Consider the following 17145-nt stretch of genomic DNA (forward strand, 5'->3'; position numbering starts at 1 on the left):
GAATAGATAAGATTCTGTTTAGAATGAGTTGTCATATGGAAAATATGGAAATGTTTCCATAATTGGGAGTTGGAATTTAAGAATTTATGTCTAGATTAGAAAATTTTACTCAAAAAGGATATTCAAATAAATGTACTTTGAGTGAAAAACATCACATCTATAGAATTATTTTGTAACAATTTCTGATAGAGTACCTTGTGATTTCATTGGCCGAGTCTTTGTGACTTTTGTGTCGTGACTTCACCAAAGGATCATTGCATAAAATGTTAGAATCTGACATATAGGGATGTCAAAAACCCCTGTGGGACTCCGCTCCCGTGGGACCCCGATCCCGTACGAGATTAAATTTATAAAAAAATCGGGAGCGGGGGCAAAATTAAACCCCGCTTATTTTCGGGATCGAGGTCAGGAGTTGGTATTTCCGTCCCGTACTGCTGCGGGGCCCCGGTTGTACATTTATGTAAAAAAATATATATTTAATATAAAATACATATACAAAATAGATTTTCTAATTTTAAGTGTAGGTTATGTTTCACTTTCCCGTTTACAATTAATAGATATTGAAGAGATAGTGAATTGATCATATATTTTTGGATATGTAAGTATTTTATATTTGTAATATTGGATTTGTCATATTTTATATTTTTAAGATTGATGGAATTGTCGTTTTGTAATGTTGAATTCGTAATATTGGATTTTTAATTTTTTAGTTTCCAAAAGATTATGTTTTAAACTTTTAAAGTTATTAAAAAGAAGCTTTTTAGCCTAAAACAAAGTATTTGTTTAGCAAAAAAACGAATTTTAAACGGGGGAACCGGGGGCAGCACTGGGTGTGATGGAGGTAACCGGGGGCGGGACCTGGGGCTATGTAAACAGGGGAGCCAGGGGCGGGAACAGGAGCGGGGGCAACAATTCATTTCGGGGGTGAGAGCGTGGGCAGCTATTCCCGCTACCGTTTGGTCCCGTTAACATCCCTAAAAAAACCATATGTTCTGGATCACAATGATATGATTGCATTAGTTTTGACGTATTTTGACATTAATTTTTGTAAATGACTAATAGGAACAACGACAAAGGTTGGCATCAGAATGATATATATAACATTGAGCTTGGTTGACGTGATTTAATACATGTCAATTTGTATGATGAACCTAATTTAACTTTGACATATTTTTTCGGACATAAATTTATTGTTTGGATTTTAATGTTTATTTCGTGTAAGCAATTTTTTTAGAAATGACATAATTTGATTACTTATGGGGATGTATAATATCTTGGAAATACATCGAGTTTTTTTTAGAAATTATATAATTTGATGACTTATGGGGATGTATAATATCTTTGAAATAAATCGTAATCAAATCAATAAATTATACAATTCAAAATATCACCTAAAATTTTGTCATAAAATAAAAACATAGCAGCAAAATAAAAAATAAATGACAACATAATAATAAAGTGAATAACCAATATAAATCATAATTATAATGAAAAAAACGAATATTTGATCGGGGTTGTAATCAATAATGTACATTTAATTGGGCTTGTAATCAATTAATCGCCTCTACAAATTAATTATGAAAAATACTATTCGTATCCATCACTTAACGCATGTAAACGATTAGTATGTGTGTGTATATATAGCTCAGAAATTGAGATTTTTTTTCCGGACAAAGTTTTTAAAACCAACGACACCTCACAACCATTTTAGTAGTTTGTTCTCTCTCTCTCTCTGTATATATATATATATATATATATATATATATATATATATATATATATATATATATATATATATATATATATATATATATATATATATATATATGATACTTTACCAAAAATGTTAAAATAATCTCATAAAAGTATTATATATCTTATCTTTTAGATAGCTAAATATTTATAAGAAAATAATAGTTACTAATTTATATATTTATGATATAGTGAGCATTACAAACTATAAAGCAAAGAGTTTAAGTGTACGAAAATATTAAATAGTAACTAAGTATAAAATGCGTGTATTATACGGATTGATTAAAAAAATAAAATATTAAAATATAAATAATAAATATTTTTTTAAAATAAATTACGAAATAAGAAATGAAGAAACATATTAATTGCAATTTATTATAATATTTATTAAATTTGATACTTATATATATATATATATATATATATATATATATATATATATATATATATATATATATATATATGAATTTTAATTTTAAAAATTGAAAAAAACTATAAATTGAAATATCGATATTATTTATTTAAAAAATATCACAAAATAATAAGTATCAAAACTTATTAAAAATTGACATGTGACATAAAAAAGGATTGAAATACTTCACAATTAACACTTAATAAAAATACTTTTAAATTATATCAGTAAGGTGCTGTTTGTTTTTCTATAAAAACTTCTTCAAACCACTTATTGCTGCACGGCGCAGCACACGCGCAACACTTTCCCTCTCGCAGCAGTTTGTTTTTTGGAAGACTTCAGACTACAAAATCTCTGCACGTGTGCTGCGTGACGCAGCACTTGACTTGCCTCTTCTAACCTCTTCAACTTTCATTTTTTCTAAGTGTTTTTTTAAGAATTTTTGTATAACTTTTTTTTTTTAATTTCTTTTTTTTTTTAACTTTGATTTTCTTAAATTTTTATTTATGGATGTGATACAATTTATTTTTATAATTTACACGATTTTTTTAATTTGTTTTTTTTTTAAATTTTTTTTTACCGTTTTATTAAAAAAAAAGTTTTATATATTTTTTTTTACATGTTATTGTTATTATTATTTCAATGTTTTAAGATTAGAATTATTAAATTTCAATGTTGAGAATTATTTCAGCTTATAAAATTAGATTATTTAAATTTTAATTTACCGTAGCAGTCTGCAGATGTTAAAAAACAAACATGCTTCTTATTATAGGCTGCAGCCGTTTGTTCCACCTCTTCTGCTACAGAGGATTGCAGAGGTGGTCTGCAGACTTCATGAATTTTCGCTTCGAAAAAACAAACAACACCTAAAACTTTTTTTTTTATACATAAGAAGGCAAGGCATTTGTTTAAGGTTGTCAGGTTTGTCACCTTTCAAATGTATAACATGAATCGATTTTGGGTTTTCACATTAATATTCGAAATATTTGCTCTTAATATGCTTATGTAACTTTAGAAATACAAAACGATAAATATAATAAAGACAAAATTAGATAAATTGTCATTTTCAAAAAGTACAATGAAAGGTCCTTATTATATTATTTATTATACAAAAAAGCTTTATAGTTTCGGTCAATGTATAAAGGTTATTTTACAAAGCACTTGGGTTGTTATTTGCTAACCTAAATGACAAAGTTAAGTTTTCAAAAATAAATTACACAATCAACTATACTAAAAATATAATTTAATCTATACTTTAAAAGATACAAAGTTGGTGTGTGCATTGATGATTGATCGTACGTATGTTCTTTTTTTCTTTGAAATATTAATAGTTAAGTGAATAACTATAAACGATGAACAGGTATCAAAAAGATGAAATGTTCTGAACTTGAAGGTATTGACTGCAATTAATTCAAACAAGAAGGTGGGTGGTTGTAACTAATATGCTCATTCACATTTAAAACCTAAATTTATAAAGGATACAAAGCTGAAGCAGTAAAGAAAGCCAAGCTAAAAAAAAACCATGGAGACAGAGGAGCCATTGACGCCGGCCGGCCGGTTGTTTATCCAGCCGGAAACGAACATAGTCGTCCTATGCTGCTTAGGAACTAAACAACCACTTCGAATAGAGGCCATAAAATCCGTTATAGCAGATTCAATGTTAGTAAAACACCCAAGGTTATCTAGTGTGTTGATCGTCGACAAAAATGGCCGAGAGTACTGGAGAAAAACAGAGATCGACTTGGATCGTCACGTCGTAGTCCGTCATGACCCCGTTGAAGAAGCCACTGACGACGAGGATGCAGCAAATCTGTACATGGCTGATCTTGCTGTGTCAACCCCACTTGCCACTGACAAGCCTTTATGGGAACTCCATCTATTGACTTCTCATAAATGCGCTGTGGTTCGTGCGCATCACGCGCTCGGAGATGGGATCTCCATGTTATCGTTTTTTATGGCAATGTGTCGGAAAGCAGATGATCCAGAGACAATGCCTAATATGAATTATGTGGTTGACCCAAGAAACAACCGTAACGGGGAAGAAGGCATTGGATGGATATTGTGGAGGTTGATGAAGGTGGTATGGTTCACGGTGGTGTTTGTTTTTGATTTCATAGCAAGAGTTTTGTGGGTTCGAGATGAGACAACGGTGATCAGTGGTGGAGCTGGGGTGGAGCTATGGCCAAGAAAATTGGTGACTGCAAGATTTTTGATTGACGATATGAAAGTCGTCAAGAAATCCATACCTAAAACAGTAAGTTGGCTACATAGAAGTTTTTAGTGTATTTTTTCTTTTTATATATATATATATATATATATATATATATATATATATATATATATATATATATATATATATATATATATATATATATATATATATATATATATATATATATATATAAACACTTTTATTCATGAAGGTTGAAACCATTTAAAAGTGTTTGATATTGCTTATTTTAAGTGTTTATTGATTTATTTCACAATATCACTGATACGAAAACACGTTTTTAGTGTTTGGATAAGAAGCTTTTATAAACATTTATTTCATTTTGAAGCCCGATAAATTATTTCTAACATTTTTTAAAACTTTCAATTTAACACTAAATAACTAACAGGGGCGGACGCAAGATTTCATATTAGGCGTTGCACGGGAAGATTGGGGGTTGCACGATAGTAGAAAAAATAAAAATTTTAAAAAATTTCGAAAATTTTTCCACTGCGACCGGAAAATTTAAAAGTTGCCGGTGCCACCCCGGAACCCCCTAAATCCGCCCCCGATAACTAATAAACATTTTTACAAATAAATATAAGTTATTTTAAAGAAGCAATTCCAAACACCCCTAAAACATACATTATAAGCATATAAAAAATCAATTTGATTTTTTTTTTTTTTGAAAAAAGGAAAAATAAACGGAATTGTTTTTGTGAATTTTAGGATCCAATTAAGAAAAATGTTTAAATTGAAATCTTGATTAAAAATATTATTGACATTTTGAATATATGAATATAGTAATATTCTTAAAAAAAGGTATTACTTGTAATTATATTATTTTGTGTTGTATTTTAAATAGAATATTGTTAAGATTTCTAAAATTGTATATATAGTAATATTTGATAAAAATATAGCTTATAATTTATAATTATATTGATATAAAAAATGTTCTAACTATAATACATAACAAGAGACTGATTTTTATATATATATATATATATATATATATATATATATATATATATATATATATATATATATATATATATATATATATATATATATATATATATTTGATACGTTACCAAAAAATGTTAAAATAATCTCATAAAAGTACATTACATATCTTATCTTTTAGAAAGTTAATTATTTATAAGGAAATAATTGTTACAACTTTATATATTTATGAGATACTGAGCATTACAAACTATAAGGTACATAGTCGAAGTCTGAAAAGTTCATATTCTATCTCATTAAATAGTATGTAAAATACTTAACTATTAATATATAATAAAAATGTTGATAAATTATATATCAGTAGAACTTCTTTTTCTACATAAGAAGGCAAGGCAATAGTTTAAGGTTGACAAAAGTTTGGCACTTTTCAAAGTTATGGTTTTCCTATTAATATTCCAAAAATTTGCTATTCATGTGCTTGTGTAATTTTAGAAATACAAAACGATAAATATAACAAAGACAAAATTAGATAAATTGTCATTTTCAAAAGTACAACGAAAGGTCCTCAACTCCTCATTATAATATTTTTGATACAAACAACCTCTATAGTTTCAATTCTTGTTAGGACTAACTTTATTAGAAAAATAAACAAAAAGATTTTTGTTTAATCTTTTTTGATGCTTTTATTTTATATATTTCTTGTAATTTTTTAGTTGTTATTCATTTGATCAAAAGGTAGCTAGCCCATCCCCAAATAGGCATCCACACAAATCTCTACTCCGATAACTCAAAAAGTTTAGACGGATCGGTTCGATCCGATCCAAGGAATTAAATTTAAATTGATTTTGATTTTTTTTAAATTCAGATTCGATCAAACTGATCGGTTTCAAAAAGCAAGATATTTTTCAATCAAATTATTAAATGTATATTGATTTTGGTTTTTTAATACATAAATCGAAATAGTCTAAATTAAATTCAGATATGATCCAACTACATTACAAATCAGTTGTATTGGTTTTTACAACTCAATTTTCAAAAGGTAAGACATTTGATATATATATATATATATATATATATATATATATATATATATATATATATATATATATATATATATATATATATATATATATATAATTATTATTTTTTAAAAATCTTACACACTACGCCACTCCTAATTCTACAACTTTTGTCAAAGACGGGACTAAAATCATTTACATTTAGATGATAGACATATATCCGTCAACTCTTGATACCGTTAGGCCAAAAGTTTTTTTCGTAACTTGATTATTATTATTATATTAGTTAAATCTATAAAAAAACCTTAAAAAATTGTTTAGTTGTGAATTAAATTTTTTAGATAACTACTAAAAATTAGTATAGTTCAATATTTCATAGATAAAAAACTTTTATAAGAAGTATATATGGATGTATTGAATTTATCGGAACTTAATAATATATTAAAAAATAATATGTGAGTGATTATTTAATTGATTTAAGATGTATATTAAAAATAAATAATATAAACAAACACATAATTAATTATTATTAGGTTTTTTTGAACTATTCGATTCTTAATTTATAATCCAATACCAATACTTAATCCAAAATAATAGTTCATTTAAAAAAAAAAAAAACTAATCCTAATATTTGGACCAAATATTGTTCAATTTGATTTTATCCAAAAAAATAAACAATCCTACCCCACAGCTTCCCTATTTCGGTTACTCTACCCAACGAAGATGAAACTCTACTCTGCAACTTCCTTTTTTCGGTTACTCTACCCAACGAAGATGATACTCTTCAAAAACCAATTAAAATATTCTACCAATTATAAAATCTTTTAATAGGTTCCCATGGAAGGTTTTGGTGAGGTCAACAGTTAAACTCTATGTTTGGTGATGTCAATAGTTGAACTCTATGTCTCGAACTTACACCCAATTTTAAAGGCGAGATCACGATAAACGAGATGGTGAGGTATGGGATAAGTAAATAAAAAGATGGTAGGGGAGGCAAAGCATATAAAATATTTTGAAAATGATCTTGAATGATGATCTAGTTAGAATGTAGTTTAAAGAGTTTGAAACCGATCTCTAATTTTTGAAAGCATATATTAGTCTTCATTTTTCCAACATTTGACATAAAGTAGATATTTATGATCGTTATCTCAACTCCACCATGACCTTGGAGGGGTGGTTCCCTTGGAAGGGGAGTGGAGAGAAAATGAGCAATAGAGGGAAGGAGGCGATGAGCAAGAGAAAAAGAGAGAGTTGTGGTTAGTCGTAGCTCTACCTAGGCCACACTATGCCAATAACCTTCTACACCCGGTGTTAAAATCTTTTGTGCGTGCCATGTCATCACCACACCCTTAGTTTGGTGACTACTAGATGGTCTTTATAGGGCTCTAATGCTACACTTCAGAGAAGAGTTTGATGCTTCCATTATTGAGAACCAAAAGAAAATCGGAGGTGTGATGTTTTGTGAGGCTCTGGATATAATTTACGATGAGGGTGTATAAGTCTTCATCATTGTGACAATGGGTTGATACGCACCTAAGTTATGAATGGTCCGTGATCTGCAAAGGAGATTAAGTTATTTTGGGTCGGACCACATCCATCAAATCCATCTAGTAAACAATGTAAAAGACACCCAAGGAACTATATCTTAATTTCTTTATGTTTATTTGGTATTACAAGTCATTGATAGTTCTAAAGGAGTTAGTTAGGTTTTCCGATGAGTAAAGTGGGTCAGAGATGAAGGGTTACAATACATGGAGTTCTAAGGGTAGCAGTGGATGTTTTAAGGTTCATCAATGTGTTGTATGGGTGAGTAAGTTAGTAATAAAATTTAGCCCTAAAATTAGGGTGATTCATTTCATACCCTTCATATGTATTTCTATACCCCTACCACCCCCCTCCTCTCTCTCTCTCTCTCTATATATATATATATATATATATATATATATATATATATATATATATATATATATATATATATATATATAGACACACACACGGATATTTTTCTGGTAAGAATCGAGCCGAACCGACCCGAACCCGAATAGTTCGAAAACCAAATAAGGGTAATTACATGAACCAAAAACCGAACCGATTAACCAATACAGGTTCGATTCGGTTTAGGTATTAAGCAGTTCGATTCAGTTGTTACCCGAATAACATGTACAAGATAATTAAAGACTTATTATAACTGAAAAAATTAAATAAACCGTATTAGGATTCTATTACCCGAATAACATAATAAGAATGTACTTTTATACATCAATATAAAACATTCAAAAACTAACATAACACAATAACATATTGAAAAAATAACATTTACATAGTAGATTAATATAAGGAGAATTAATTCTTTACTTGAGTTTCTTCAGTTAGAACCCAATTTTTCATGTCTAGACAAAATAGGAATTAATGAATACTTAGAGACAATAAGAATAATTGATTTTTTAAAGTTTGAAACAAAAGAAATGATCGACAGAAGTGATTTTGAGTTTGGAATAGATGAGAAGATTGGTCGATTTTGAAACGACAAGAACGAGGATAATTTTTTTTTTTGGTTATGAACGACGAAGATAGAAGTGTGAATCGTAATTTTGATTTTTGTCAGTCAGAGAAAGGGGAGGATGAATGCTTATTCGGGTCGTGTATTTAGAACCGAGCAAGTTCTTATTTTGGTAACCCAAACCGAATAACCCGAGAACCGAATAAACATAATATAGATACCCAAAACCCAAATCGAATTATTTATTCGGCCTAATTCGGTTCGGTTCGGGTTTTCGGACCAAAATCTCATCCCTATATATATATATATATATATATATATATATATATATATATATATATATATATATATATATATATATATATATATATATATATATATATATATATAAAGAGAGAGAGAGAGAGAGAGAGTGTGTGTGTGTGTGTAAGTGAGTGTGATTATATGATTGTTAATACGGTTGTCCTAATTATTATTAGACTTAAAAGACTATATAAATAATGTATATAAAGTATAGGAGGATCATATATTTAACTCGACCTAGAAAATATGTATTAAAAAAAGAAGTTGTTGCCCTTCCTATTTATAACTAAGGTTCAGATCTCGTCTGTAACATATGTCGAGTTAGAATTAGATTAAATTTGTTGGTTAAACAAAACCAATAAATAAAATAAACTAAAAGAAAGGTAGTTAGGCCAATTCACAAAAACTTAACCCCTCATTATATTGGTGTTAATCAAAACTCAAAAGGACCAACTGTGCATATTTTTTAAACCACAGTGAGTATTTGTGTAAAAAAAACATTCATAAGTGATAAGGACTATTTGTGGTATTTTTTCCAACCATTAGAACATATCATGTAATTTTTTTAACATAAACATAGTCTAAAACATATCTTTAGTATATCAATTCTAAACATGTTAACAATTTTTATAATGTTTTTATACACATAATTCAATCACGCAGACAATAAACGACGTTTTGTTCGGGGTAATATCATTTGGGCTATCAAAATACCTAGACACGCGATCCCCAAAACGTAAGTATCTTTGGCTTGCATATCTTTAATCATGCTTTAAAGAAGATGTAAAGATGATCATAATTTAAACCATATATATTATAGCTTTACATGAAGGTTTGCGAATGACCGGATTAGCCATGGTCAATTTACGACCTCAAGCAGGACATCAGGTTAATCATCTTAACTTTGTTTATTGGATTATTTCATTTCAGCTAATATTTTTAAACTTTAATTTACTTGTTAGATCCATCACGAATGAAATATAATATGGATATATATACATTACTTAAAATTAACATGAGTATAACATTTTAATTTTATATTGAAAAGTATTTTTCTATAGGATCTGATTAAAATGATGCAAGATAAATCGATGGGATGGGGGAACAAATTCGGAATGTTGTTGTTACCCGCATACTACTATAGTAGCAGATCGGATCCATTGGAGTATTTGAGGAGGGCAAAAACCATGATTGACCAGAAAAAGTCTTCTTTAGAGAGTTTCTTTTCGTACAAATTTGGCTACTTGATCATGTCCATCATGGGTGCAAAGGTGATTTCTTTTCAGATTTTGTATTAATATTACATAAATTTTTATCTTCAATTTAACTTATATATAAAAGATAGACACTTTTTCACTTTTGGATCAGGTAATATGATAGATATAAATCCAAATATTCTTTTATATAGAATATGTAGTAATATATTTGCTCTAAGACATGTACCTATGCCAAACTATTTTGCTTAACATTTTTCTTATAACATTTATGTGTTTGTACTTTATTTTTTCAGTATGCAAGTCTACTAAATTACAAAATTCTATGTAACACGACGTTCACAATTTCGAACATGGTTGGTCCAAAAGAGAAAGTTATGTTTGCCGACCATCCAGTGGACTACATGAAAACGACTTCAACAAGTTTACCACATGTATACTTCTTCAACTTTACTTTATCCATATGTGCTTCCATGGCGGATTTACTATTTAAAAAGTGGGGTGTACCATGTATGGACCCCACGCGATATTCTAGTAAAAAAGAAATTCTTTTATAAAAAATGTATGCTTTGTCCTACACGATAGACCCCACTTAACTACACTACATTTATTCATAGGCCTGAAAGTTTGACCCATTTTCTTCATTAATATTATGTTGATAGGGTATTACAATGCACATGGTGAGCTACGCAGGAATGGCTTACATGCAGCTTCTAGTGGCAAAAGATCTTGTACCTGACCCTGAAGTATTAGCCAAATGCTTGGAAGATGCATTGCTTGAAATGAAAGAAGCTGCGGTGGCCACGATTAAAAATAAGAACCAAGTAAAGAGGAACAAATTGATAAAATATAAAAGATAATAATCACAAAAGCCATTTTGAGTTTGGAATTATTCATTTGTCATTTTAAACTTCTTTTTCTTTGGTTTGGTTTTGTGTGAAGTTATTTTGGGAGGGATAGTCTTCAACATATATATGAAGTCTTATAAGAACTAATTCGAAGTTTTCCTCTATTTTTCCATATAAATTGGTGATTTATTGTTGTCTTTAGTTTATTTATATGGGTTACACGGTATGATAAGGAAGCTGTTTGGTGATCATAAAAATCGGATGAATTCCATAATACATACAAAAACAACTAATTATTATTTATTGCAAATGTTAAAAGGATGTTTGGGATTACTTTTTGATTTCAAAAGTCTTTTTCATAAAAGAACTTTTTGTAGAAAAACTTTTTGTAATATGTTTTAAAATGTGATTGTATTAGTTTTTGAAGCGCAAAAGTAAAAAGTTATTTTTGAAATGTATTTGGTTTAATTTTTACCAGTAAAATGACTTAAAAAGGAAGATAGGAGAGGTGGGTGTAAATAGATTAGGTTAGTTGTAAGGACATTAATATAATTTATTTATTTTCAGGTCCAAAAGTCATGAAAAATTACAAAAACGTGTCTTTTGTCCGATCTTCTTTTTCTTTTTATGTAAAAGTTGTTTGCAGAAGAACTTTTCCATTTACCAAACAATTTTTGAGATTTTTTGACTTTTTAAAAAAACTAGAAGTCCAAAATTTATTTAAAAAGGAACCCCAAACACCTCCTAAATCTAGTATGCCTTAGATCTAGTATGGGAGGTAAATCAACAAATCACCAACATCATTTAAGCAACACCAAGGTTCGCTAGGGGTGATCATTTAGGGGTAAACACTCCAAAAAGGAAGTGTTTATATAGCTTATGGAATGAAATCAACACATCCCCATTGCCTTACAAAGAAGAATACATTAGGAATACATACAAGTATAAATGGGCCGTACCTATTGTAATTCATGGGCTAAGAAAGCTAAACAAATACAATAAAATATAATACACTAATAATATATTCACATTCTACAAATATCAACCTTAAAATTCCGTCAAACGAGTGAAGGGTACTGTAATCTTGTAGAAATCATGTATGAACCTCTGGTAGTACCCTGTCAAACCCAAAAAGCTCTTGATGTCTGAGGGAGATCTCGGAATCTCCCACCGCATAACTGCCTCGATTTTGGTCGGATCGACCAAAATCTCATCCTGGTTAACGATATGCCCTAGGAACTGGACCTCTCGTAACCAAAACTCGCACTTCGAGAACTTGGCATAAAGTCGTTCTCGCCTCAAAACCCCCAATAACTCCCGAAGATGCTCCTCGTGCTGCTCCCAGGTCTTGGAATACACCAAGATATCGTCAATGAACATTATGACCGAGCGATCGAGCATCAGTCTGCAAACCCGATTCATCAGGTCCATAAATATTGTTGGCGCATTGGTGAGCCATAATGGCATCACCACAAACTCGTAATGTCCATACCGAGTCCTGAACGTGGTCTTCTCCACGTACTCCTCCCTCACCCTGACCTGATGGTACCCGAAACTCAAATCAATTTTGGAGAACCATGATGCCCCCTGCAACTGATCAAATAGGTTGTATATCCTTGGGAGTGGGTAACGGTTCTTCACTGTTAACTTGTTCAACTCCCTGTAGTCTATGCACATCCGATACGATCCATCATTCTTCTTTACGAAGAGTATCGGTGCTCCCCACGGAGACCTGCTTGGACGGATGAACTGCTTGCCCAGCAGTTCCTATAGTTGTGATGATAAGTCCTGGATTTCTGGTGGTACCAGCTGGTACGACGCCTTGGCGATAGGGACCGCACCAGGCACTAGGTCGATCCTAAACTCAACCTGTCTCTCCGGAGGTACTCTGGGCAATTCCTCCAGAAACACATCAGCGAACTCCCTGACTAATAGGATCTCTAAAACTAAAGGGTGATCGCTGACCCGCATATCCACCACATATGCTAGATATCCCGCACACCCGTGCTGAATGTACTGTCTAGCCCTGGCGGCTGAACAAAACCCGGAACCTGATATGGTTCCCTCACCATAAATCACCAGTTCTCCCCCACTTGGGGTTCTAACTACAACTCGTTGACTCTCGCGGTCGATCATGGCACTGCACCGACTCAGCCAATCTATACCCACTATCACGCCGACATCCCTCATGGGGATAGGAATCAGGTCAATCGGGAAAGGTACCCCAAATATCTTTAATGTGAAACCTCAATAGACTGAAGAAGCAGAAACCCCAAGTTCGCTGGCGATGGAAACTAGAAATGAACACTCAAGCTCCTCGACCGACAGACCGAACTCTCTACTAAAAGTCTGAGAGACGAATGGCCGACTAGCACCCGAGTCAAATAATACCAAAGCATGTAAGGAATTCACTAAAAACGTACCTAATACAGGTACACACATAAATAAGAATAAAACAGATATAATCAACGAGAAAAGGATAGAAACATACTAGCCACCACATCTGGTGTTGCTCTGGCCTCCTCGACTGTGAGCTGGAAAGCGTGTCCCTGAGCCTTCGGGGGCTCTTCTCCATCCTGCCTCCCATTAGTGATCCTCAATGTAGCCGGCGTTGGAGCCTGCGTCGGCCTGACAGCTAGCTGCAGACAGTTGGTCTTCACCTAACCAACCTGATGATAGTGAAAGCAAATCCTCATATCTGAGGTAAGGGCTGGTGGCACTCTCACGCGTAGTGTCCCTCCTTGCCATAATTGTGGCATCCAGTACTCAGTCGACATGTTCCGATATGAACCTTCCCGTACTTCCCACAAATGCGGGCACGTTGCCCTCCCGTCCTAGAATCAGCAGTCTTGAACCGTTTCGGCACCGGCTGTGCCTGCCCTGGGGCCTGTCTCAACTCTCTCAACTGTAACTCAATCTCCAGCTCACGCCGCCTCGCGGCCTCCTGAAGCTCCAACAAGGTATCACATCTCTGTGTTGCAACAAACTTCCTGATACCAGTCTTGAGCTTACCCAGATAACGAGTCATCTGTGCCTGCTCAAAAGCAAACTCCAAGCAGAACATCACCCTCTCATAAACAACCTGGTGATCTCCGTCACTGACTCCGTGCCCTGATGTAGGTCTAAGAACTCCTGTGCTAATATCTCCTTCTCCACCGATGGAACATAACTGGCATTAAACATGTATCTGAACTAATCCCAAGAAATCACAACTCGTCGCTCCTTAGTGTATGATCCGGTAACCAATCTCCACCAATCCTTTGCCTCGGACCACAACAGGTTCAGAGCACACCTACCCTTTGATCAGCAGGGCATGAACACGTGAAGAAACATCCCTCCACATCAGACAACCATCTCATAGCGATGATCGGATCCTAAACCCCATCAAAAGTTGGGGGCTTCATGTTGTCGAAGTCCTGATACTGAAATGCCCGAACAACTCCTCCCCCTGTCGCTATTACAGCCGATGTAGCTGCAGCGGCAGTCGTCTCAGCTAGAGCTGCATAACGCTCGTCAAAGTACTCAACCATGGCAGTCTTAATAGACCCACACATCTCCGGTAACTGCGCCCATAACAAAGTAGCAACTTTATCATGCAGGATCTCACGAATCCTGGCATCCAACTCATCTGTCCCCATCTGACCGATGACCTCGGGCAGTACCTATCCATCCTGATCGCTAGCTCCTGACCTTGATCCGGATTCGGATCCAGCCCCAAAGCATCTCGTAACCACCATACTGAAAATATACCAAGAAAATATTAGATAATCCACATAAGAATTGGAAATCAACTCCCAACTAACCTGTGGGATTATGACTTCCTTGACACGCGTATAGGCCCTGTGCTTTCAGTAGTACGGGCCCATACTACCTTCCACACCTACCCATATTTGTCTCAAGTAACATCATAACGCGCTATTATACACATGCTTGGTGATCACTCAACCCTTTCTATTGGGAATGGCTAACTACCCCATAACCAGCCTACCGACCTCATAAAACCTACCCATGAAACTTCCACCAACCCTTGCAACACTAGTGTATGCTAGCCATACATAACGCTGTACCCTATAGACTTTTGAATATCCGATCCTACCCTAAGTCCCCAATTAGACAAGAACGGAACATAAGGCCAAATCAAACATTCTCAGGCTATAAGATCTTAATTACGTATAACCGTGATGCATACACTAATCAACTATAGTAATGATGTCAATCTCATATAAAGGACCCTAGGCTAGTAGGTATCACATGGTCAGGAAATTATATCATGCAATTTCCTTAAGCTCTCTAGTCTAGTACTAGCATGTTGTTCTAACATATCACATAATCAAATAACTGAATGGTATTTTGGGGTCTACTTACTGGCTCCAGCTGACGATACACATCACACCCCCTTTATTTCTTTTGAAATTCATTTGAAAGTCATAAAATATGAGGATGTGTATGTCACGCCTTCGCCTTGCCATGGTCACCGGAAGTACCTGAAACCAAAAATCGATAAATGTAAGCTCGAAGGCTTAGTGAGTTACCCCCAAAATACAAACATATAACATCCAATAAAATAATAATAATAGCATGTATAATGAGCCTTCAGCATGACTGGAACACCTCATAGGGCCTACAACCTATCTGGACCTCTCGTCGGGCCTTCGGCATGACTGAACCGCCTTGATAGGGCCTACATTCTATCTTGTGACATCCCCAAAATCACGGCCAGAAAAGACCGGTTTTTGTTTATACTTTGTTTAAAAATCAGAGTAATATTTTAAATAAAAGAGTTGCAAAATTCATCCCCAAGACAAAATATGATAAAGATTTATCAAAGCATTTCTGTAGAAATGTATTTCATTAAAAGACTCGGGATATCATGTTCGATGCAGATCAAAAGTATAAACATTACAATATAAGCCTTACTACATTATTTCATATCTACATGCCTATATCCGTAATCCCTCATCCAAAACATCACATCTATGCTCGAGCGCCACTACCTATAATACATGAAACTGAGTGGGTTAGGCTTGGGAGCCTGGTGAGCACATATGGTTTTCAACCCACAATAAATAAGTTTATTAATTTCATCAACCAACAATAACCCGATTACCCGTTCCCGTTATCCTCACATTATGGCCCTAAACACCTATCGTAAAGGACCTATCATAAGGATCATCATCGGGATGGACACTACTGCTAAGGGGGTTCCTTAGCAATAAATGTCCAAAAGGAAACCATGTGGGGGATGGAGTACACCCGTGAACACATCGTTCACAAACACCTACAGGTTGCGATACTGCTAGCGTTCCACTGGACCGTCTAGAAGAGTCCGTGGTCGTCATCCATACTCTGCTAGATAACAGAATCAACAACAACAACATCGAGGACTCTCGTCATTTTATCATACACCGTCTTAGTACATCTACCCATGTTTTACCCCAACATTTTTGTAGATATAAAATACTTATATAGTTTAAATCATTTAAAAAATGTATAAAATCGTTCATCCAGCATAGACAACAAGTATTTAGATAATATGCACACTTAGCATGTAATTTATATATAATACTTCATATCTATGTGTAAGATGAAAGTAACTATGCACCCACCTGAGAAGGTGGTGACTCGACGCTTGGACAACACTTCGTTACTCTTAACACAATTTTCCTTTGTTAAAACCTAGTATCATTACCACTAGGGTTTAGTCTAATATTCATCGAGAGTAATTGATAGTCTAGATATTATTACTATTATATAAGCGTTAAAATATACTTATATAGCCCATAATAATAGCCCAAGTACTTATTATAAGGTCCTAATAACATTACTATATTAAACATAATCTAAACTAAAGATAGGTTAAGCGTAGCTCATTTACAACGGGTTTTTCTCAAAATCGGGCTTCGCTGGAGCAACGTTTCCGAACTG

General features: G+C 33.1%; 1 protein-coding gene across 1 annotated transcript; it reads left to right on the forward strand.

Moving 5' to 3' along the window:
* Positions 1-3629: 3629 nt before the first annotated feature.
* Positions 3630-11415, forward strand: LOC145047321 (wax ester synthase/diacylglycerol acyltransferase 11-like). The gene is made up of 6 exons (XM_078995574.1): positions 3630-4418; positions 9822-9894; positions 9979-10046; positions 10220-10429; positions 10669-10806; positions 11035-11415. The coding sequence occupies exons 1-6, from the start codon at positions 3687-3689 to the stop codon at positions 11230-11232; spliced, it is 1419 nt and encodes a 472-aa protein (XP_078851700.1). The 5' UTR covers positions 3630-3686; the 3' UTR covers positions 11233-11415.
* Positions 11416-17145: the final 5730 nt, after the last annotated feature.

Source organism: Lactuca saligna, chromosome 5 (genome assembly GCF_052625555.1).
Source record: "Lactuca saligna cultivar CGN05327 chromosome 5, ASM5262555v1, whole genome shotgun sequence".
In the NCBI taxonomy this organism is placed as follows: Eukaryota; Viridiplantae; Streptophyta; class Magnoliopsida; order Asterales; family Asteraceae; genus Lactuca; species Lactuca saligna.